Source organism: Borostomias antarcticus (assembly GCF_949987555.1).
Source record: "Borostomias antarcticus genome assembly, chromosome: 3".
NCBI classification, from domain to species: Eukaryota; Metazoa; Chordata; class Actinopteri; order Stomiiformes; family Stomiidae; genus Borostomias; species Borostomias antarcticus.
The window spans coordinates 29,836,614-29,862,379 of record NC_140236.1 but is presented as its reverse complement, the minus strand read 5'-3'; the positions used below and the strand labels follow the sequence as shown (position 1 = coordinate 29,862,379).

General features: G+C 42.7%; 1 protein-coding gene across 2 annotated transcripts; it reads right to left on the bottom strand.

Moving 5' to 3' along the window:
* Window positions 1-3,472: 3,472 nt before the first annotated feature.
* On the bottom strand, window positions 3,473-15,502 carry hykk.2 (hydroxylysine kinase, tandem duplicate 2). 2 transcript variants are annotated; one of them, XM_084461857.1, is made up of 5 exons: window positions 15,415-15,502; window positions 11,982-12,294; window positions 11,537-11,679; window positions 7,935-8,115; window positions 3,473-4,262 (listed from the first exon to the last, which is right to left on the bottom strand). In XM_084461857.1, exons 2-5 carry the CDS (start codon window positions 12,283-12,285, stop codon window positions 3,817-3,819), a joined length of 1,074 nt encoding a protein of 357 aa, XP_084317983.1. In that variant the 5' UTR covers window positions 12,286-12,294; window positions 15,415-15,502; the 3' UTR covers window positions 3,473-3,816. The 2 variants fall into 2 exon arrangements, with proteins under 2 accessions (XP_084317983.1, XP_084317984.1); XM_084461858.1 differs by lacking the exon at window positions 15,415-15,502 and adding an exon at window positions 15,259-15,305.
* Between the last annotated feature and the right edge of the window lie 10,264 nt (window positions 15,503-25,766).

Sequence of the window (25,766 nt, the reverse complement as noted above, 5' to 3'; positions counted from 1 at the left end):
AGTCCCACAACTCATTCCCATCACAGTATGAAGGCCTAGTAATGTTTATGCAGGACTCCTACAGTGTAAATATCTAGCTGTGACATGTTATTTTTTTTAGGTCAAACTGCCAGCTTCTCACTTGGCTCAACAAGTACTTGATCTTCCCTTGGTTGTTAGTTCAAGCCCTGGGTGATGCAGAATAAACATGCTAATGCCTAGTCAGGCATTGGATTGTTTGGATTTCAGACTATATTTTAAAGATTTTTTTAATAAGTTTTAAATAATTAGGGTCCGGGCAGAGACCCTCATATACAGTACAGTATTTGTTATTTGTCTCCTCCTAAACACCCGGCCCTGCAGCAGCTGTAATTTTTGTTATTATTACCTCCGCCCCAGGGACAAAGCCCCGCAGGGCAGAAGGTATTGTTTTCGCCCCTGTCTGTCTGTCTGTGTCTGTCTGTCTGTCTGTAGGCGGACAGGATTAAAAAAAAACTACCAGCCCGATATGCATGAAAGTCGGTGGAGGGGTGCAGCATGGGCCAAGGAACTCACCATTAAATTTTGACCATGATTCATTCATAGGTTGCTCTACAGTACCCATATTACTGTAACTTCAGTGTAGTGGGGGATTTAGGTTTCAGTTTCCTCATAGGTTTCAGGTTCTTGGCGTCACTTACAATACAGAGCTTGGCCACTATGCCAAAAACTGTCTGTTCCTGGCCATGGGGGCTTGCTTCATGCGCCACTGAGCAACTTTCATTGGATTGAATGGGCCACCATCTTTGCATGCCTTATCCAGTTCTTATAATACATCCATGATCCAGCCATGATCAGTTATGCTCGCGTCAACAGGCTGGTGTCTATTTACTTTTTCAGTTCGATCCGAAAGGTAGAACGCTAGAGCCTGCCTACTATAATCTTTCCGTCCAGCGAATCGAAGATGATGCTGCAGCAGTGTTATTTAAATCAGCAATATTTAAATTTCACCTTGCGCCTGACGAGACTACTGGCTGCAGTGTAGAGAGCGACAAACAAGCTGCTAAAGCTATTGCTGATTATGGTGTTTTGTTCACACAATATCACTTGCTATCAACTTGTTTGCTAACAAAGGCTAGAGCTACTAGTTAGCTGTTGATAACGAGATCAGTTACAACTGGAATGCTCACCTCGGGAGTGACCACTGCCAGTTCCCAGAGGTGTGGACTCGAGTCACATGACTTGGACTCAAGTCAGACTCGAGTCATGAATTTGATGACTTTAGACTTGACATGTCAAAATACTTGTAACTCGACTTGGACTTTAACACCAATGACTCGTGACTTCACTTGGACTTGGGCCTTTTGACTTGAAATTACTTGAGAGCCTACTTTCCCCCAAACCTAGGGCTGTCCCCGACTCTGAATTTTGTGAGTCGAATCTGATTCGCCTATTCAAACCAGAGATTCGACAATTCGTTCCTCCTTTTTTTCTCCATATGTCTAACGTTAGGCTGAGGGGCAACCTGGTCTCACCCGGCAGACGTCAGAATTCGACGTTTGTCCATCGCCTCCAAACGTAATTTTTAGACTGCATCAAACGTCCTTTTTAGACTGCATCATACAACTCCAAACATCATTTCTAGACCGCATCATACAAATGATGCAAATAACATATGCGTGGAGGTGCTCGGGCAGCGAGCATTGAGCAATTCCCCTGCATGGAGGCGTGTGTGCCCGGTAGCTATTGCTAGCTAATAATAATGACAGTAAGAATGTGAGCTGGTTGGCTAGCTAGTAGTAGTCTTGTTAGTAGTCTTGTTTGCTAGTTGCTTGTAAAACGTTGTTGTTGTTTTCTAGTTTCGCCAGCTAGTTTTGCACTCGGTGTTGTCTCACCAAAGTTGTTTGACCCACCAAACCCACCACCAAAAGCGCTCTCAAATTTATACCCATCTTCCATCACGTGTTCCAATGTGAACAACCAACCACAAAACTCTGACAACAACCAATCAAAAACTTAGGCATATCCCACGTCGTCTGCCAACGTTTATAACTTTATAGCTGAATCCCAAATCGAGCACTTACGCGAAAGTGCAGATCAGTTGCGGCCTTGTGGCCTTACATGCGCGTTCCCGCTAAATCCACAAGAGCTCAGGCCTACCGGCTGTGTAAATTCCAGCGGCGGTACCGCTGGAATTTCATCGCAGATCATCGCATGCATATTGAAATGTGGGGGTCACCGCGCGAATCAATCGCAAAAGTTGAGAAAATCCAACTCTGGCGTTTCGCCGTCAGTGGTTCGCCCGTGCCGCGCCGCCTGATTTGCTCCTACCGTGCCGCCCGCCCAGTAGGCTAATGGATGTGGGGGAGGGGGTTGCTAGTCGTTAGCAAGTTCCAGTCTTCAACCGAGCTCCATTCCATTTCAAATTTGTGCCGGTCTGCCACAGGTGTTGGGCTGAATTCAGTAGTTTGATTGATGGAGGCCAGTCCTGATTTCGATAGCAACTAGCCATGAACGGAATGTAGGCTACTGCATTTACTGTGCATCATCAACTGTTCAACTGTCAAAACGAATCACCAACAAACTGATTATGCCAGGTATTGGCATACTGGCCAGTTATTTTTCCGCACATAGAATAGCCTACAGAAACAAACTGTTATTATACAACTACAGTAGCCTATCCTAATAGCATACATTTGATTGTTGTTATATGCTATGTAAATTAGACATTAGGCCTATAATTGAAGAATAATAGGTAGCCTGCTATTCTAAAGTCCAGTTCAGTCCAAAGATTCACAACAAGACTGCTTGCAATAAGAATCCTAACCCTATTCTATTCTAGCTCATTGCATGTCGTTATGCGCGTGATGCTTTTCCTTATAATGTTCACACTGTGCAATACACTAGACTTTGTGTGGTTACTGTTGTTTCCTTATGCTGTGCGTTATTGCTGGTATTCGCAAATAGAGGGCATTATTGTGTTTTGCCTAGAGCGGCAGAAATGCACGTGTCGGGCCTGCCCCTCGTTTGTCGGAGTAATAAAGAGAAATTCTTATTCCATCCGGATTTGTCCTGGAATGCCTGTCCTTAAAATGACTGGTCCTGGATATGAGATGCGTTACCGACTGTGTGTGAGTGCAGAGCGGGTGTGGTGTATGTGCAGAATGGAAATGGAAATGAGTGCTGCGCTCTCAGCACGTGTACCGAGGTGGAAGGACACGCAGCGCGCACAGGCGAGCTCGGCGATGACGCTAGACGGGGAAGCACCTCAGGGCGGCCGAACCACAACAAGATGCACATGAAAACCTGCTGGTTTTAATACACAACAAATATTTTATTTTTATTTTCATTAAAGCAATAACTCAATAATCAAAAGCCGTAGTAGGCTATGGATTTCAAAATCAGCCTTTCGGAATAGCGAACCTTCGGAATAATGACATGTAACCATTGAGAAGATAGGAATTTTCCTATGACATCAACTATTTTATAAAGTGTATACAGACCTTGAGGGGCGACTGTACCATCGTTGTTGTTACCTTGTAATAATAATAGCCTACTACAAATAAAACAATGTCTTTCCTTCTTTCAGATGTAGAATCCTTTCCTTATCCCTCCGACAGCAGGAACCGAACCCGTGACCCTTGAATTACAAGTCTATAACACTATCAATTGAAGTCAAAATAATTTTGTGATTCCTCAATAGACGCGTCAGATCTGATGAAATGCCTGTGTGGATCTAGAAACTAGAACAGTACAGTTACCATATTCATACCATCTCAAATGACAACTGCCTCTCTGTAGACTTTTAATTTGCTGCTGTTACATCTTCACAATTTTGGCTCATGGACTGTAGCTATCTTATCTGTACTGGGCAGAGTACTGGGCAGCATTCTGGAACCACTTCCTCTCCACTTCATCCTTTCCCAGCTCCCAGAGCCGACAAAGATGGCGGATGCCCGTCTTCGATGTAATCATCAGGTACTCCTCATTGTCAGGCTGTTGGAACACAGCATGACGAGCCAGAAGCAGGGACTGGCAGAACCGGCACATCACCAGCAGGTAGAGAGCCTCCTTCTCTGCTTCATTGAGGGGAATGACACTCTCCCAGCCCGCCAGTAGAGGCCCTCCTACATCCAGGGGACTGGGGTTCTCTATCATCATGTACATGATAGTAATAGCAAGCTCATACACATAATACCCGCTGCTCATGTCCCCAAAGTCCAGGATGCCGGAGATCCTGTAGCCAGTTGAGTTGTGGGGTTCCACCAATATATTGTGGTCATTGAAGTCTCCATGGTTGATACCTGAGTAGGGAGATTAACCACTTGGTACTGTATGTGGGATCACTACTAGAGGTCGACCGATCAATCGGGCCGATATAATGCCCTTTATAGGTAATCGGCATAGGCCGATCTCTGTGCTCATGAGGCCGATATATAACAATTGTCTGCAGAGTGCATACACGTCTCTGCCCGCAGCGGAATGATCTTAGCGCATGCCACTTCCACATGGAATGATCGTAACGCAGTGATAATAGTTGAAAGTGGGAAGGTGCTCTGAAGGCTCTGTATTACACCTGGGAGAAAATGGTAAGCCTAAAAACTACCTTTGAAAGCTCAATACATTTATTTGGACACTTTTATACAATGTTTACTTTCTGTAATTCGATCAATTCTTGTCTTTTTGTGTGAATAACGTCAGGAATTGTAATTTGGGATATTAACCTAACCTAGAGAGAGTTAGCTAAAACATGCGACATTACCCAGCTAGCAGATCATCTGTGGGCTGCCAGCGGCCCGCTTACGACCAACTCGGCTGTCCACCGGCGTGATCAGTGGCTAGGCAGCGGGGCAGCCGCTGGCGGTGCTAGCGGTCCTCCGTCGCTGAGTTGGTGGCTTGCCACTCACAAACCACGCCACCAACGAACCGACAGATGACCGCTAGCCAGCGGCTGTATGTATACATGTACGTCTTGCTAGCGACCGTTAGCAGTCTTGGTAGTTGAGCTTGTAACGTTACATTGGATGCAATGTTAGCTATCCAGCTCATCATGCTAGCTAACGTTAGCTAGTGCACCTCACTTCCCAGAGAAATGGAATGCAGCATAACTACTAGCTAGTCTGACTCTTAGTAGGTAAGGAGGTCTAATGTTAGCTAGCCAACTCGTCTAGTCTTGCTAGCTAACGTTAGCCAGCGCAAGCTAGCTAACGATAGAGCTAACTACTAGGCTAGCTAGTATCAGTGTAGGTCTTTTTCGTGCATAACGTATGCTGCAAGTTATAGTTAATAACTAAACAATATATTGTTTAGTTGAAAAAGGTTCTAGCTCCACTCCTGTCTGATGGTTTGTCTGAGTAATATTACTCAGACATACCATCAAACAGGAGTGGAGCTAGAACCTTTTTTTCACCCATCACGCTGAGTGCAGACTGGGTTCTTGTAGGGATGGTTATCAGTGATAGCTGCCAGGTAGGGAGATTAGTGATGGGAGCCAGGTGTAAAACAGGAACCTGCCCTGCTCGCTGCTGCTGTCTGAGTTTGGCACGCAATTCCCTGGCATGCTGAGGTCCTGGAAGCATCAGAGACCAGGGAGACTGAGTGTAGGCTAGTACTGGGAAGAGGCCACTGTGGAGGGCAGACGCACCGAGCAGCGCACAGGGGCAGACAAGGGTGGAGGCGAGGGAGCGGCGTAACGCCAAAACAAAAAACAATAATTGTATTTTATCAGATGGGGGGGAAGGGGGACAGCGGCGTGATATCAGCCTTATATATCGGCCATCGGCCACCCTGCTTGCTCTCAAAATCAGCATTGGCATGTAGGCCTAAAACCCATAATCGGTCGACCTCTAATCACTACTTTAAGACTTAATGTGTTATACCCATGAGCCTTAATGTACAATGCCATAACGTTTTCATATCCCTTCACTTTCCCCACATTTTGTTTGTACAACCTTATTGCAAAATGGATTAAATTCATTTTTTCCGTCTACACACAATACCCCACAATGACGAACCGAAAAAAGTGTTTTTATACTTTTTTGCAAATGTATTAAAAAATAATTTAAAAAAACTCAACTACTGTATCACATGTACATAAGTATTCACTCCATTTGCTATGACACTCAAAATTGAGCTCATGTACATCCTGTTTCCACTGATCATCCTTGAGATTTTCTACAACTTGATTGGAGTCTACCTGTGGTAAATTCAATTGATTGGACATGATTTGGAAAGGCACACACCTGTCTTTATAAGGTCCCACAGTTGACTGCATGTCAGAGCACAAACCAAACCAGCCATGAAGTCAAAGGAATTGTCTGTAGACCTCCAAGGCAGGATTGTATTGAGGCACAGATCCAGGGAAGGCTACGGAAAAAAAATCTGTAGCATTGAAGGTCCCAATGAATACAGTGGTCTCCATCATTCATACATGGAAGAAGTTTGGAACCACCAGGACTCTTCCTAGAGCTGGCCATCCAGCCATACTGAGCAATCGGGGGAGAAGGGCCTTGGCCAGGGAGGTGACCAAGAACCCGATAGTCACTCTGACAGAGCTCCAGCGTTCCTCTGTAGAGATGGGAGAACCTTCCAGAAGGACAACCATCTCTGCAGCACTCCACCAATCAGGCCTTAATGGTAGAGTGGCCAGATGGAAGCCACTCCTCAGTAAAAGGCACATAACAGCCTAGTTGGAGTTTGTCAAAAGTTAGTCTGACTCAACGGATGTAGGTTTTGGCAATTAACCTTGTCATTCGTTGTCACAAATGACAAGACTATTTTGCAAGAGCACCGTCGCTGCGTCCGGGGCTGGCTCCGCCCAAGAAGACTGTGATTGGTTTAAATAAATACTGCGTTTTTTCCCCCCCTATTGCAGAATGGTATAATATGTCCGGCGCTGGCACAGCGTAAACGAAGTGTGGAGATAGGTCTGGCTATGCGAGACTAGTCAAAAGGCATCTAAAGTACTCTCAGACCATGAGAAACAAAATTATCGGGACTGATGAAACCAAGATTGGACTCTTTGGCCTGAATGCCAAGCATAATGTCTGGAGGAAACCAGGCACTGCTCATTACCTGGCCAATACCATCCCTACAGTGAAGCATGGTGGTGGTAGCATCACGCTGTGTGGATAATTTTCAGTGGCAGGACTGGGAGACTAGTCAGGATCGGGTGAAATATGAATGCAGCAATGTGCAGAGATACTTGGTGAAAACCTGCTCCAGAGCGCTCTGAACCTCAGACTGGGGTGAATGTTTAGCTTCCAACAGGGAAATGACCGTAAGCACACCGCCAAGATAACAAAAGAGTGGCTTTGAGACAAGTCTGTTAATGTCCTTGAGTGGCCCAGCCAGAGCCAAGACTTGAAAATCTCTGGAGAGATCTGAAAATGGCTGTGCACCAATGCTCCATGCTTGAGAGGATCTGCAAAGAAGAATGGGAGAAACTGCTCCAAAATAGGTGTGCCAAGCTTGTAGCATCATACTCAAGAAGACTTGAGGCTGTAATTGCTGCCAAAGGTACTTAAACAAAGTATTGAGTAAATGGTGTGAATACAGTACATATGTGCATGTGATATTTGAGTGTTTTATTTTTAATGAATTTGCAAATATAATAATAATAAAATATTAAAAAAAAAAAAATGTCGTCATTATGGGGTATTGTGTGTAGAATTTTTTTTTTAATCAATTTTGGAATACGGCTGTAACAAATAACAAAATGTGGAAAAAGTGAAGGGATATGAATACTTTCCGGATGCACTGTACAAACATTTCAAACCCTTTCAATGGAACTAATGGAACTTTCATTCACTAGGGCAACAGCTTCTTTGTCCAAGCAAACTGCACAGCTGCACTGTAAACTGTGGTATTATTGTTTTGAATAACATCTCATGAAATGGTCAATACACACCTGTCAATTATTACAGTACAAAATAAACTAAAAAGATAATACTGTTCAAGGATTACTGTATACTTACACTTTCGAAAAGAGCCTAGTTTCGGGACTGCATATGCTTTGTACTGCTCAATGACAGCCTTCACCACTTGCTGTACAGGGTCTCCATCCATTAGAGGGAGGTACGGCTCTAGGAGAGGAATACTGGACAGGTTCCAGATGAAATTCTCCCTCTGAAGAACACTGAGCTCAGGATGCTCCATCTGGGAGAAGGGAACAATAGACAGGTCAATTCAGAAGGCTAACTACTAATGTTTGTAACAGACATACACACAACTACAGTCAAATAGGCTACAGGCTGCCTAGTAAAAACTAGCATAGTTTAACTATATTAAACCTTGCTTTTTTGTGTTATGGACGATTTCGACGATTCTGTCTACATTAACTCAAGACATGAATAAAAATAGTTGTCTATTAAATCGCTGTATACGTGTGTGCAATGTCAACAAATAATAACAATCACAATTATAGCTGCTACGCAGCACTGGGTCGGGGCCAGGCATTTTGAAGAGGAAGCAGGAGGAGACAAATGACAATAATGAATCTTAACTGTGTGTTGCTGAAAGTTGAAGATTGAAGGTGGATGTCAAATTATTGGTTGAAATTGGTTCAGTCAAACTACTGTACATAAGCACACATTTTGTTTTACATAAAAACATGATTGGCTTTTGATAGAATACTGTAGCGACCCGAGATCTTTCATTTGTAACACTACATTTATTAAAGAGACAACCTCTGGCTATTTTCTGCAACTTATTCTCTCGTCTCTGTGTGCCACTGCCATTTGTGGTCTGTCCCCTGGGTTGCCACAATACAAAGAAGCTATGGGGAAGTGTGCATGAGGTAGAAGAGGAGGAAGAAGAGGAGGAGACATACAGTAATGGTATGTTCCTGTATTTTCCCAGACCATAATTTAAAACTTCTTTAATTAAACATTATGGCATTTTTATTCTGCATCCCCCTGGGCTTGAACTCTTGTTGAGCTACAGTTGCAATCAAAGTTATTCAACCTCCATTGCATATTAGGCTTATTGACAAAATTCAACATTCTCAGCTGTTTGCAATTAACAAAGTAGACAAGAACAGTTGAAATAGTTCAATAAAACTAATATAACAATGTTTTTGTTAATCCAATTTCAACACAAAATGCTACTTTTAATCACAGTTTTGCAACGCATTTACGTATTCCCCATTGACTTCCATTGTAGCCCAGTGAGAGCCTGCATTAAAGCTGCATTGAGGCTGGATAATTGGACTTGGACTTCCTCCGGTGATGAAAAGCAGAAACTCCCCTCTCGATTAACACAGCCCGAGCCTCCTCAGTTATGCCCTTAAACAAGGCCGGGTCAGTTAACTGTGTACATCCACTGGCATTGCTCCGTTTGTTTGCAGGAGCGACTGACGTTATCCTCAGGTGTGCCCGCGTTAACAGCGTTAATGTTACTGGCCTGTGAAATGCTGCTGCCGGACCCGGTAACGCCAGGTGGTGAAGAAGGTGGAGAAGGTAGCTCCCCCATAGGTGCTGGGCAGCTGCTTGAGTTGTCGGGGCGAGGGTCCTGAGGTGGTGCCACCATGGCCGTGGGTGGTGGTGCTGCTAGCATCGGTGCGCTGCAGCCACCGTCTACAGTAGGCCGCCTAGCCTAAAAATGTGTCGATTAAGGGGACCTTTTTCCATCACTAACGCCTCTTTCTTCCTTTTCTCTTTTTCTTTTTCGCCCACTAGCGCCACTTGTTTTACTTTTTCACTCATCATCATAGTTAACATTAGTCAGTGAAGGGCAAGCGCGAGGCAGCAGTAGGCTAACGTTACACCGTGTCCTAACTGCTTGCGACGCGAGCAACAGAACGCGACATCGCATGCTTGCTGTCCTAACTGAAACCGTTAAATGTCCTGTTCTGTTACGTCATTTGTCTATATTCCCAACTGAAGACAGACGCCTGTGAACTCGAGCGACAGGAGGAAAATAGGAACAGGGCGAGCGTCAAAAGGGCAGTTAAAACGTCGCGCCGCTTCGCGCTGCGTTGCTCGCGTCCAGTTAGGACATAAAAATAGAAAACAAAGCAATGGAACGCATTTTGGCGCTGACGCTCACTCGCGTCGCGTGTAGTTAGGACACGGTGTTAGGCCCTATGGGCGAAACCAACAGGTGCTGGGAGAGGGGGGAGGCGCCGGGCGGGGTTCTGTTACTGAGGTTTACACACTTTACTTGACTAGTTGCCCCTTGGCACTGGGTGATAAAATGGGGTTACAAAATCGTGGGCGATTTGTAAAAAAAAAAACGGGACATTTTCAAATAAAATTTAATGTCCAGAAATTGAACAAATGTAAACATCAGAACAAAGGAAATGACTGTATGCTCTTATTGTATTCTTATACACCCAACAAAGTGCTAAAAGAAAGGACAAACCATACGAGGTTATTGATCACACTGCTATGAATGTAGTTATCCCGTCCTCATCATAGACCTTTAGACCTCTTTAAAAAAAAAAAGTGATATGCGTAGGCTAGTTAAAGGTAGTGCATTATTGGCTCCATCAAATCACTGTTATACAACGGTTAGTTCTGGTTCTTGATTCTGATTGGCTGGAAGTCGTGTTAAAATACTTTATAACACACACCTGGGACCGCATATCATCCCATTTTCAGTATGAATGCGCCTCCCATTTGATCCAATGCATTGTAGTTGTTGTTGTTGCTTGGCAACCCTTTAAGGGGAACTATTTTGCTCGGCGGAATTGAGGGAATGATGCTTCGTTTTGAATACATGTTAATATTTTACATGCTGTGTGTTTATTTTACACTAATAGCTGTAGTAACCGTTCCGCTTCGCGTTGTGCCTAAGAACGCCCCCTAGATGTTATAAAATCACTATAACACACGGCCTCTCTTGGTTTATTTAAGCAATAAACCATGAGAGGCTGTGTGTTATAGTGATTTTATAACAGCTAGGGGGCGTTGTTAGGCACGACGCGAAGCGGAGTGCCTAAAACCCCCCTAGCTGTTATAAAATCACTATAACACACAGCCTCTCATGGTTTATTGCTTAAATAAACCAAGAGAGGCCCCTCAGGTTCCTGTTCACCTCCCTGGCCAAGGCTTATCTTCCCTGATTACTCAGTTTGGCCCACATTCTAATGATTGCAGTGGCCTCCTCTAACATTTATTCATTTATTATCACAAATACTCTGTTTGCTCTATTTATTATCCGATTATTTGTCATTTTCTAGTTGAATACAATATGTTTGTGTGTGACTGCAGTGGAAAGAGGGAGACACATGCAGGTGTGTGCACATTGGCAAATCAGTTTAAGCAGTGGGGCTGAGCACGCAAGGTTTGATCACCCCTGCCGGTAACACCATACATTTTACAAGCGTCTGCTCTGCTCCATCATGTTTTCTTTGACCGATTAAATTTGAAACTTTTTTAAGAACGTTCGGAAAAAGTTAGCATTAAACATAAACAGACATGGAGATAAAGAGCACACCACACATTCTCTGATTGGCTTGTGTGACCTGTCGTTTATGACATGGAGTGTCACAGGTCACACTTTGGTCTTACAACACTTTACTGTGGGTTTCCCTACTTGCATGTACCTCAGGTGTATTTTATTTGGTAAGTCATACCTCCTGCAGGACTTTGTCCATCTTGGCAGCCGTTTTGCCTACTTCATATAGTATCTGTGGTGAGCAGGGGATCTTGGCAATGGTGGTCCCAGGCAAATAAGTCAGCAACCGCACCAGATACGTCCGATTGCCAACCCCACAATCTACCAAGAAAATAATTGATTATTAGTGTAAATTGTATTCAATTACCAGGATCTAGTTATGAAGCAAATCAATTATTTATAAAGTTTCATTATGTTTAAGTATTAATTTATTAACCTGGTATTAATGAGATGTTAATCTGGGCCTGTACTGTATATCTGGTCAGACTAACATAGATTGATTAGTGTGTTACCCTTTTTAACAGATACAATTGCAGATACAATTCATGTCTGTAATCTTAATCCAAATGTGCTCACTCCTAGAGCAGTCATTAAATAAAGGTGTATGATGGGATGATCCCTACCAATCTCCTCCAGACTAATGAGTTGTCCTCCACAGGTGGGGAGTGTGGTCTGGGTAGGAAGCCCCCGCTTATACAGGAAGTTCATGGCATGAGTCTGCAGCTCAAACAGGGTGGAGTTCTGACTGTCGACAGAGTTCATGATCTTAAGGACGTACTCGCCACCCTCCTTGGGCGCCACATAGAAGTTCTGGTCATCGTAGCTGGGCAGCAGGCGGATCAGTGATGGCGTCAATTCAAAGAGGCGCTTCAGTACTTCAGACACCTGTGAGTGGCTGAGGTTCGGCTTGGAGTCCTTCACTGACATTTCGGCTACCTAGAAAGACATAGATTCCCCATAAGCCCTATAACGTAAAACACTCACAGACAAAGCACTCTATATACAAATAGACTGACAGTTGTTATGTAATTTTCTCTTAGGAACTCTGCAATTATACTTTATAATTGAAAATTTACCCATTCTGAATAGCCAAACAGAAGTAATGGAAATGTAAGCCTTTTATTTAATGGCTCAATAGCCAACAACAGTATTATTTATTTTCTTATTTCTTAAAACATTTTCTACTTTCTAAAAAAAAACATAAATAGAATATAATAACTTAAGTAGATAAGTTATTAAGAATAATTTATGTAGGTTTTGGATAATTTTTATATAAAATACTGCCAGACAATAGAAATACTGCTCCGAATAGAAGCCCCCCCAGCATTCCAGCTGCCTACTCTACAGGTGCATCTCATAAAATAAGAATATTGTGGAAAGTTGTTTTTTCTGTAATTTAATTCAAAAAGTGAAATGTTTATATTTTAGATTAATAATAGATTTATTACACATGAAGTGAAATATTTCAAGGCAGATTGCCTCCATGCCATGCTCCACGTTGATGCAGTAATTTGTGCAAAAGGAGCCCCGACCAAGTATTGAGTGTATAAATGAACATACTGAATGAACATACTGTACAATCATAAAGATTCAAACAAAAAAGGCTTGAAATATTTCACTTTGTGTAATGGATCTACAGTCCTCGAACATTCAAGACATGGGCCAGCGAGGCAAAGGAGAAGACCAGCGCATAGCTCGAACGGGCCGGCTGTGACAGGGGCTATGTTGACTGGGCGGGCAAATGCAATTTTCTAGTTCCAATCGGTAAACTGCGAGTCATTAGCCAACTTCATCGTGCCGCGAATCGGACCCGAAATTCGGCCTCGTGTTTGACCGTTAAAGTCCAGGTTAACCCAGTTCAAATTTTTGTTATGAGCTTCACACACCACAGGAAAACATGTCATTAACCACCCAGCCAAATCTGAGTGATTAAAAATGTCGCTAAGTATATAAAATAAGGCTTCAAAATCGGTTAAAAATCAGCAGCATTCTCTGGTCTGAGACTGTGGGGGCGTGTCTGCTGAAGGCACCGAAGCCACACCCAATTGCGTGGGGAGGGGGTGTGGAGGGAAGAACCTGTCAAACCGTTCTCTGGTCTGCATATTTGTCACACTGGCACGCCGTCTCTTTTGTGGTAGGAAGGCACAGCTTTGTGAAAACAGAGAGGAGTTGAAATTACACTTGTCTAATGAGTCAAACGCACAGATGCTTCCTCCTAACCTACCTCCTGACAAACAACACAGGTAAAACTGTAGCTACTCTATACCAACGCGCCAGTGTTACTGCCCTTAGATGCAAAATACAAAAACAGGCAACGAGGAATGTATGAGTCTGTCCCTATTTTCTCCCTGCCACCTCCGGACCCATTCCTATCCCTCCCAGGCGATCCTGTCGTCCCTTGGGATCAATGGGAAAAGTTGTTTAAAATGTACCTTTTAGTCACTGGCTTGAACAGCGCTGATAGCGCGAAGAAGCGTACACTACCGGAGTTGATAATCGGGACAGACTCATCCACTCTCGTTGGCAATGTTATGTGAGAATAACGAGCACTCGGCTTCAACTTTCCCGAAACATATCCAACAGAACTGAATGTTCAGCCAGTAGCCGCCGAGCACCGCTTCACTGGGAGAGGGTGCGTCTTTCTCCAGCTGCAGCTGGTCTACCTAACCATCCCCCTCGCTCCCGCCTCCCGGTCTCCCGCTGGAGAAATATACTGTAACCATTACCGGTGAACCCATACGCACATCAGGTGCCACAAATATGGCAGGCAGTTTCTGTATAGTTAACGCTTATAGTCATAATATATCATCCGTAACGTTATTTGGTGGGTGGTCGCCTGGTCGGTGCTGCTAGCTATGTTAGCTAGACTAAGGTTATATACACACTCCCATCTGCAAGCTACATAGCTAATGTTAGCTATAATTCCTCCTAAGATATAATATAATTCATCATAGCTGACATTACCACATAAATGTCAAGACACATTTTGTAGATTAACGTAGCAGTGTATTTCCCTATTGCTTACGTTACCTAGCTAACGTTATAACGTTAATTAGCTATAAGCACACAAGGCAGCAGTGTCGGCACCAAAGGTTGATGCGACAGGAGGAGAATGGAGGCCGGGGAGGGAGATGGTTGACAGGAGGAGAATGGAGGCCGTGGAGGGAGATGGTTGACAGGAGGAGAATGGAGGCCGGGGAGGGAGATGGTTGACAGGAGGAGAATGGAGGCCGGGGAGGGAGATGGTTGGCTCCGCCGAATTCACCAGGACCAGTCGTGAGTCCGTGAAACCCAAAAGCCTCATATTATAATTGCAGAAGCTTTCGGGAGTGAAATGTTTGCTGCAGAGGCGGGCGCTAGCGGTGACAGACTCTGTAACACCATGGCTCTTCAAAAATGCTAACCATTTGCTTCTCATTTCAGCTTTACTCGGGAGTGAAAGAAGCAGACCTTATCATCCCATTCCTGCTGGCATCCAGGAAGGATGCATTTTCGTTTAGTTTTATGCATAGGCATTGCTAACTAAGAAAAACTAGCTAATTCTAGACTGTTGGATAAAACTAGCTAATTCTAGACTCAAGATTGAGCAGGAGAACCGAAGATTCAAATCCGTTCTAGCTTTATATAGTGTTAGGGCGGGGATATGCTAAGAACACCGCTCTACGTCATCCGGTACCGTTTTAAGCCGCCCAGAAAATCCAGAAATCAAAACTGGTCAAAAACACAAAACTGGTCTAACTTCACAATTCAGTACTACACATGGTTCATCCCATTTTTACATGTTATCAGCAATGCATCACTAACACATAGAATGTGTTTTCAAGCAAATCTCTGATTTTGGTTAACTGGGACTTTAATGTCAAACGAATATCGCGAATATCAAACGTCATGATGTCTTACCGCGGTTCTGAGAACTGTCACTGCAGCAGCAGCAAACAAGAGTTTTGATTGCGTTCAAACGGAGCGCTCCACACTGTAGCCTATAGCAAGCAAGGCGTAGCCTAGGCTATTATGTGCATAGCAGCGAGAAGATCTTTACACAATTCCGGTACTCACCGAACTGTAATTTGCTGTAGTCGGCTGGCTAAGATAACGTTATATATGATATAACCTAAGAAATCACGTATGGTGAAGCCGTCTCGTTCGACAGCCAATGCTGAGTTATTTGGGGGTGGGTATCGAATATGAAGTAGGATTCAAGATCGACACTTTCGCAACATGTTGTGTTCTGTTCGTAATAGGCCTGTTCATAGCACTGCCACTAAGCATCAGGTTTAGGCTTACAATTACAAAATGCCATCGTCAACTTTATCATCATGAAACAAACAAGCAATATCCTACACACGACATCACTACAAATGACATACATGCAGGGGTGCTGAGTTGGAAATGTTACGTTGATCTGTATTTCAAACAAATTATAACAGATTTAAAACACTCAAATCAGCTTTGAGAGCCCCATGTTCAATATTGTAGTTGGTGTAAATGAATGCTTAAATCTATTGCTCATGTCCTGGGAAGTCTATAGTGAGAGTCTCATGACAGTAGTTGGAAAGTCTGGTGTAGGCTACTAAACACCATCAGAGAATGGATCTGTTTCTGCTGTAAACTCAACTGAGAAACAATTCAGGGAGAGAGACCTGCTGTTCTCCACTGAGTTTGCTATTTATTTTCACAATAACTGACTGACTGTTTTTGTTCCTTATACTCAAGTTTCCGATCCAGCAAATACAAATGTTAAAATTGACTCAAGAGACTTAAAAAAGAGACATAATGCTCTTGTTGACCTGAAAACTGCAGGCCTTTGGTTGAAAGGCATGGTTCTTCACTGTACATTTACACTGTGAAACACAATGAGCCAATACATTAAAATAATCATATTGGGCAAGACTAGAAGTTATGTCAGAATCAGTTTTATGGACAGGTAGTTTACACGTAGGAATTTGCTTTGGTCAATGGTGCATCAACAAATTCAAAATCAGCACTATGTACAGTGTATGACTATGAACATCATAAATTCGGCCTGCAGGTGGCACTGTCATATTAGAATAGGGTACTATGGCAGAATATCTGGGTACTGTAGATGATCACCTGTTATTCTAAGCCTAGCAAAGACATAGTAGGCATAATAGGTCTTCCTTTATTCCAGAGGAGGATGAAGCAATGACGTGATCTTCAGGCAATGTTCAGTCACATCAGAGTTAATTTGTGGTCACACTCGTGCTTGAAGTCTAACTGCAACAGCAAGAAAGCCTATGCTGATACTGACAATTTTGATCTTCATAAATTCACATCATGTGTCAAGAAAAGCGAAGGCCTACACAGATATCAATAGACTTTTTAATATTGCTGTGAATCCTTTCAATCAACATTGCAGTCAGCAGGTTGGACTCGAGGAATACGAGGAGATAATTATAGATTATATACAGTATATTGTAGCAAGGCAGGGAGGTGAGTGGAGTAGGCTACAGCAATTGAGGTCGAGGCGGATGGCTAGTATGCGCAATGGCGCGTTTATTTCATAACAAAAAGAAAAGCATTCAAAAGGGAATAAAAAAAATAAAAAAAACGGTCAGCCTTGCTGACTCAGTTTCCCGGATCCCCATCCAGGCCACGTGGGTTCCGGGGGGGCTGGATTGGCTGCAGACCTGCGGCAGCAAAGATAAGAAAAAGACACAAAAAAAAACACAGTTAAAGAGCATATTGCAGGTTGAATCTTTTTATGAATTTACATTTTTGATCTCATGTTTAGGCCAACTTTAAAAATAATATCTGAAAAAAATCCATCTTTACAGACACCAAGGGCAGAAATTATTTCAGCGATGACGTAGCATAGGGGAGTCCCTGACCCTGCGGGCTGTTGCAGCCACGGACGTCTACGGACACAGCAAACTGTTGAATCCAGAATAAGCTATCTGCAACAGCATATACTGCAGCAAACTTACATCAAAGGACAATGCTAGTTTTTGACAACCTGGAACTTATTTACGACATATTATAAGACGTTTGACTCACCGAGATCACTTTGGTGTAGTGGGCACCGAGAATGCAGTTTCTAAAAATCTATTTTCGGCCGCTAAACGGTTGTTTTCATCAATCTGATTTTATGAATCGACAGTTGTGATTCCCCAAAGCGAGGCCTTGTTGTGGTTTTCAAATACGTGGTCTTTAGCCTCTGTAATATGATCTTTATACGACTTTCCCCACTTGCTCCAGCACGCATGCGCACAGGCCAGCTGATGACTGCTGATGATCCGGGGACGGAAAACCAAGGAAGGTCTCCTCATCGCTGTCCCCCTCGAAAACCTCCAGGACCCGACGTCGCTCTTCTGCCTCCACCTCAGCCACAGATGGATAGCAGGGCTTGAGCTCTCCAGTCTCCTCCAGCACTATTTCATAAGTGAGAGGGCCCAGTCTCCGGACCACTCGGTAGGGACCCTTCCAGCGTGGGGCAACCCTTTATCTGGCTATAACAAGAGGAGAAATATCAAATAATGTTGTATATATACATGATGGCTGGCTGGCTGGCTACGTGCACACACACAGTTTGCAGGTTAGTTATTCTCCAAGTAATGTTCACATTAGAGCCAGGCATTAGCATTTGTCACAGTTTACACAACTATATTCTTATACCAGCAACGGCTATAGGCTACAAGCTGTGTACAACCTGCATTTGCTTGACTGCAAACTGTGATCCCTGAAAGTTAAGGCTATGCTCTGCAGTCATATGATTCTTTGTGCTTTAATTAATAGAAAAACGTCTTATAATGACGAGTCGTCTTAGAGATTTACAAATGCAAACCAACAGATGGCGCCAAAGGAGTGAGACATAATAGGCTATGGGGCATTCATTTGTTGGCACAACGAGTCTGATGACAAATGCAGCAATCTTGGCAAATCCTTTTTGACTTTAGATCAGTTAAAAATCTTCTACAAAAGATCCAGCGTTAACTCGGACCATGGCAAAGCTAGGCTACTGGTCCAGTCACGTTATCCCTAGCCTACACAGCATTATCTGGCACTAACGTTAGCTAGCTAACAGTTAGCTATGGTACGCTCCAACAATGCATAATGCTGCAGTAAATGGCAGGGTAAAACCCCCAATGATGGCCTACAATGCGTTTTAAGGTTATTCTAACCGTTTCATGGCAAAACTATCTATGAATCTACCTTTTCTCAGTTGGTCGACTCTCTGCTCTGCTCTACTCTGCTCGGGTCTAGATTCAGATGAAAACGCCCGCGCAGTATTGCAGGTGGAGGAAACCAAGTGTAGGCTACTACCGGGGGTCCAAGTGATATAGTGGGAAAAATGGTACATGCTGGTAAAAAAAAAAAAAAGTGTCCTCACACACCGAGTCACTCAATATTTCAGTACATAAAATGTATGTACTGAATTTGAGTAGATAAGTGCAGAAAACAATGGTAAAAGTGGGTGGGTCCAATATTATTGGACCTAAAAAGTGAGTGGGACTTGTCACACTCACTTATAATGGTTCCGATGCCCATGGACTCCATTAAGGAGTGCTGGACAGCGAAAAGGGAGGAAGTCCTTAACCGTCTCAAAAACCGAGATGTGGTGGTTGTAGGTGAGACAGTGTTTGTTGTTGGTCAAGTCTAATTGGCACACCCTCTTTACTATACATTCTCATGTGATTAATTCCAAACTATTTACAATTCTCTTTAACTGATGGACAGATGGACAGTCCGGGCTACTGTGCCCAGTATTATACATACACGGTCATGGAGAACGAGTCGAGGAACATCGTTTCGGTTGTCACATTGGACAAGCGGCAAACCCAGAGGAACTCGGTCGTCACGGAGAAAAAGGCATTTATCGACTCCATGACCCAGCTCCTCACAGAGCTGAAAGTGGTTGAGGTGTGCATGGATTCCCATGTGCAGATTTCCTCGCTCATGGGTAAGCAAGCATTGAAGTGTTAATTTGTAGAAGTGTCAATGTGATGGTCTGTCAGTATGTCAGTGGTGCAAACACATTTTTTGTCACCCAGACAAAGGTGAAATGTTCCCAGGAGTGCAACACAGCTTGGACATGGGTCCAAGAATCTTGCAAAAAGGATCTTTGCTGTGAGTACTATTTAAGTATTATATATTGGATCCCCATTAGATACCTCAATTATGAAATAAACCAATGAACCACATTGAACAGGCTTATACTAACTTACATGCTGTTCCTCTGATCATTGATCTCCTCAATGTTCTCCTTAATGTTGACAGCCACATCCAGGACACTCATGTCCTGCAGGCTAAACAAACAGTATCATGTCAGGCAAATAAAATTTGAGTAATCTGAAATAGCAGTAAACAATATAATGCCACTGGGAAGTCTCCTATGCCGCCCAAAGACTGACTTTAAAGACTGACCTGAACTAGACTTGAAAAACTAGGCCGTGATGTCACTTGTGAAAAGATAGACACTGTCCAAACCCGGTTAAGCTCATTCAAAATATCCGCCGTATGCAAAGAGGTGGGTGAAATGTATGAGCCGCAGCTGTGGCCAGAAGGGACTTTCGTGAGGCGTTTCTTTGAGGCGCGCAAACCCAGGGCTACCGTAGGTCCAGTGGATGTAACAAGGAATGTGCCTGTGTCTGAGATTGGGACTGCAATGTAGATATGTCTGTGTCTCCTATGACTGGTATTAGAGTTGTGTCATATATAACCCTTGTGGCTTGCGCATAGGACATGGTGCTGGGGACAAAGCGCAGCGTATTGTTATTGACCAGCTCTTGGAGAACGCGGATATTTTGTGCATACAAGAGACGTTTTTAGCAAAACAAGATCTCAATAAACTGAATACTGTTAATGATGATTTCCATGGAACACTCCGCTTCGCGTCGTGCCTAACAACGCCCCCTAGCTGTTATAAAATCACTATAACACACGGCCTCTCGTGGTTTATTGCTTAATTTAATTCTAAGGGCAAATCCTTTACTTTCATATCTTCATATCAATATAATATCAAGATCCTAATAGATGTCCAAATAACCCACTGTACTTTGGGTCTACTTATTCACCACCTAAAGGGAAGTGCAGAACAGCAAGTCATGACCTTTATCCAGAAACAAAAGTTGAACCCATTGCAGCAAAATAGCTAACATTACAGGAATCATCAGTGTAACTGCTTTAGCCAATGACCGCTACCATTAATGTTATGGAAGCTGCAGCTAGTTGTTGTGAGCCCATGAGCTAACTGGCTATCCCACTCTCATTGTGCTGGATTAGCATTGGAAGTATTGGAACTGATGTGTCCAGGTGACAAGACCCATCTTTATTTATCAGACATTACCGTCCTACCAGCCCTCACAGAAACAAGCCAGCCAACACACATAAGCCAGGCTGGACCTGGCCTGGTTCTTCTAAAAATTAATTCTGAGAAAGATATAATAGCAGCTGTAGTTCAGAATGTTACAATTTCTGTCAAACATACCTTGATGAGGCATGATGATGCTTCATCAGTGTGAACAATGTGACATTGTGACCGCTGCGAGTTCTTGTATTGGAAATAAAATTATATTGTCATCATTCTGTTGTCACTTTTTGATGTCCTGCTCGTACCCCTTTGGTCCCAGACACAAAGAAGAAAATGGATCCCCAAGCAGCCTACAAGACAAAATGTCATAATGTTTATAGATTCTTAATTAATGTTTATAAACTGTTAATTCATGTTTATAGATTGTTATTTGTTGCAACTTTAGATTAGGGGATGCAAAAAGCTTTGTAAATGACTAGTAAATAATTAATTAAAGGAGTAGTAAAGGGAAAATGCATGTTTAGCCCTGTTTTAAGGTTACTTACGATCATATACAATGGTTCAGATCAAAACATTGGCAAAACTAGCACTTTTGAGATAATTGCTCTACCATAGTCTGATAATTGCTCTACCACCGTTTTGGCCATACAATGGATGTGGGTGGGCACCGTGAAAAATCATTCCAAAAACATGTTAATTGTCAATTTCAAAGACAAGAAACTCACGAGGTGTTAGTTGGCGTTCTGACATATAATTTGCTCTTACTTACTTTAAAGTAAGATTCTAGTTCATCTGGAAAGGCTTTTATAAATATTCAGCATATAACTATTTAGTCGCAGCACATACGTGTGTAAACTTCCACAAACTAGGTAGCCCAACATAAACAATAACAATAGCTACCGTAAGTAGTTCTGCTTCCTGAATCCCCTCTGCGGATTGATCTACATACTGTATCTACAACGGTCGCGTCAATACAAGTCAATGGAGTTCATAAAATGATCAATAAAACTCTACAGGATTCATACTTTGCGGCATATTTGATGTCAGAACACCAACGGAGCAATTATCAGACTTTCTCAAAAGTGCTAGTTTGTCAACGTTTTGATCTGAACCATTGTATATGATCATAAGTAACCTTAAAACAGGGCTAAACATGCATTCTCCCTTTAATACATTTATAGATCATTCATAACAGGTGAGGAAAAGGGTAGTAATCATTTGTATGAATAGTTGCACCTTTAGATTAGGGGATGCAAAAACATCTACAAATGATTTATAGATTTCTTTATGAATGCTTAACAAGTACTTTGTTAAACACATGACCACATGGCTAGTACATTAAGGGGTAGGTATTCTCGAAAGCATTTACAAATGTGTTACTAAACATTAACTAACATTATTCAATGTTGAACAAGTAACCTTGATAATGTGTCACAAATCATCGACAGATCATTTGTGAATGTTAAACTACCATCATTTACAAATGGGATACTAAACATTAACTAACAGCATTAGACGTTGAACAAAACATTTATAAGTAACCTTGATAATGTGTCATAAACCATCGACGATTAACTAGCATAATTTACAAATGTGTTACTACACATTTACTAACATTATTAAATGTTGAACAAATAATTTACAATTAAAGGATAAGGACACTGAATTTCTTTTTAAGCCCTATTCCTGGCTTCCCTGGCAAGTATCTGACTAGTACAGGTTAAAATATTTGTCTTTTGAGCAGTACAGAGTTCTGTGTCAATAACGTCGGCACGCGCACCCTGGCTTGTTGCTAGCTATGGTCACAATCGAAAAACTCTAAAAAAGTATGATATACGTGGATTTCAAGTTCAGGAATTAAGTGGTTTATGCTTACCAAGCTCTGAAGTCGTCCTGTAAACACCATAGGTCCTTTCGCCTCTGCATTTCGAAACAACAGTAACTTGTAAACAGTACTAATTTCACCGAACATACAACAGCCATCCCCTCAGCAAAATTCGGATTCGGATGAATTTCGCAGAGATTTACAGCGTGAAGGGATGGCTGTTGTACGTTCGGTTTTTCGATTGTGACCATGGCTAGCAACGAGACAGGGTGCGCGCGCCGATGTTATTGAGACAGAGCTCTATACTGCACAAAACAGAAATATTTTAAGCAACATGTAGGCTTCTCGTAACATTTTATTTTAAGGCCTACGGCTGCGCTGATTGGAATTCATAGGCTAAGCCTAGGCCTATAGTCTAATTTCAGCCTTTTATCAGATAGGCTAAAATATAACAAAACTCTGAAAATAAATATAGCCTACTTAAATAAAGTGTAAGAACTTACAACGTGCATAGGCTAATTTCCATTCGATATTAATAGGCCTTTCCATTTTCGCCTCAAGCTCCGTACCTCGATCAGGCTATGGTCTCGCTTGCTATGGTGGCCCGCTAGCCTATAGGCAGGTTTATCTTATAGGCTGTTTTTTCTTCGCATAGGCCTACTAGCCAATAGCCTACACATTAACGGAACAAAATGAATTGGCCTATTCATTTTTTTATATTCAAAAGGAATCATAATATATGGAAATTAAATTTTAGCCTATTGTAGGCCTTATACAATTAGGGGGAATTATTTTGTCCGGACATTATGACCGGAGAGATTTTAATATATCGGACTTCAACGGATTTTTCCGGACAAAAACCGGTAATTACCGGCTAACGGAAACCCTGGTTCAGAGTGTTGTTTTCAGGGTGTGTTCAGGGTGTGTTGTGTTCAGGGTGTGTTCAGGGTGTTGTGTTCAAGGTGTGATCAGGGTGGTGTGTTCAGGGTGTTTAAGGTGTGTTCAGGGTGTTGTGTTCAGGGTGTGTTCAGAGTGTTTATTCAGGGTGTGTTCAGGGTGTGTTCGGGGTGTTGTGTTCAGGGTGTTGTGTTCAAGGTGTGTTCAGGGTGTTGTGTTCAGGGTGGTGAGATCAGGGTGTTGTGTTCAAGGTGTGTTCAAGGTGTGTTCAGGGTGTTGTGTTCAGGGTGTGTTCAGAGTGTTTATTCAGGGTGTGTTCAGGGTGTGTTCGGGGTGTTGTGTTCAGGGTGTGTTCAGGGTGTTGTGTTCAAGGTGTGTTCAGGGTGTTTTGTTCAGGGTGGTGTGTTCAGGGTGTTGTGTTCAGGGTGTTGTGTTCAGGGTGTGTTCAGGGTGGTGTGATCAGGGTGTTGTGTTCAAGGTGTGTTCAGGGTGTGTTCAGGGTGTTGTGTTCAGGGTGTTGTGTTCAGAGTGTTGTTTTCAGGGTGTTGTTTTCAGGGTGTGTTCAGGGTGTGTTCGGGGTGTGTTCGGGGTGTTGTGTTCAGGGTGTTGTGTTCAGGGTGTTGTGTTCAGGGTGTGTTCAGTGTGTGTTCAGGGTGTTGTGTTCAGGGTATGTTCAGGGTGTTGTGTTCAGGGTGTTGTTAGACAGGCGTTGGGTGTGTTTGGATTAAGTGGTGCACTGTACTGTGTATTACCTGGTGTAGGATCTGTTCTGTCGGTATAAGAGCCTCTAAAAGTATATCTTCGACTCCTCTGGGCTTCTTACACCACAGTCAGAGAAGAAAGAAACTGTACAAGCTCTTAACACAAATGTGTCATATTACATATTATCTACAAACTGATGAGATAAATACTCAATGCTATAAAAAAAGCCTGACCTGCCACTGAGTGTCATTAAGGAAATTATTTAATGAGTCATACAGTAGCCATTAAAGCCACATACATGGGTGCATTATATGTACACTGCATAAGTATCTGGTATTTGAACAGCTCATCCTTTTATACATCACACATGCACATACAGACGTGTTGGAGGGCTGCCGCAGCGTTCTCAGCTGAGACGTGTTTTCTCCCGTTTCCTTGAAGCTACAGAAGACAAGCGGGGGGATCAGTATTTCTGATCTCACCTCTGAGGTGGTGGCACCAGACAAGTTGACACAATGTGTTGGCCTGCACATTGTCAAACAAGCTTTAGGGAAGGGCTTGTTTAAACAAATACAGACAAATGTATTACAAATACACAGTATACAAATAATCGTTGGGAGGATACTGATTTAACATCAATTTGCCTACACTATCCAAATACACAGTTGGCATAATAATCAGATGGGACTCAAGGTGAAGAAGTACCGGCTCAGACGCACACCTGCTGAATTTGACAGGATACCACATAGTGAGAATTCTTGACTTCACTTGGACTCAAAGAACGACTGGACAGAAGGTTCAGGACAAGATGAGAGGCCTTCTTCTAATGTGTCTGTCACTTTTTCAGGGTAAGAACGAAATAAAACTCACCTTCATTGGACAGATATAGAAATAGACCATGTGTTATGACTGCCACAGTATGCCGTATGGTTTGTAATACAATAACCAGATATTTCCCACAATTTACTCCTACTTTTTCGCACTCTATTTCTTTATTTCTTTCTACACTAAAACTTACTCAAACAGAAACTAAGAATTTAGAAGTAGGCTATGACTGATTAATTGATTTTATTTGACACTTGTTTAAAAAGACAACAGTGTATCGGAAACAAATTCATACCCACATTATTGCTCAAATGAAAACTGCCAAGGAAGCACAAAAAAGCTCGCAGCCTATTTCCATTGTGGTCCTTGCTGGAAGGGGGGAGTGTCAAGCAGCAAGTGTGTTTACAGGCAACACAAACAACTCAACACATCTAGCATTCCACTAATCCACAACATTAGAACAATCATATATAATACAATACAATAAAAAGGAAACGACCCTTCCAATCCAAAAAAGTCCCATCTACCCTTTCTCATCGGTTCTATCCTCATCATTGTTCACCTCTAAGCCATTTTTCAGCCATTTATGACCTAGTAAGTAGGCTACCTGTTCATCTAAATTCATCATTTCTGTTTGAGTGAGTAATGCTATGTAACATCAACGGTACCAAAAGGGCAATAGTACACAGATGAAGTTTGTATCATATTAATTTTCTATTATATTTAGTTGATCTAAATGCTGCTGGTGTGCTGAACTGCACACGTCCTGGTCCTGAGTCCCTGGTCGCTGCTCTGGGAGATTTGTTCAAGATGAAATCCGTTCGCCCTGTGCTTAACTTCGGCACCCCAACCAACGTCAGTGTCATGTTCAGCCTGGTGGGCGTCATTGAA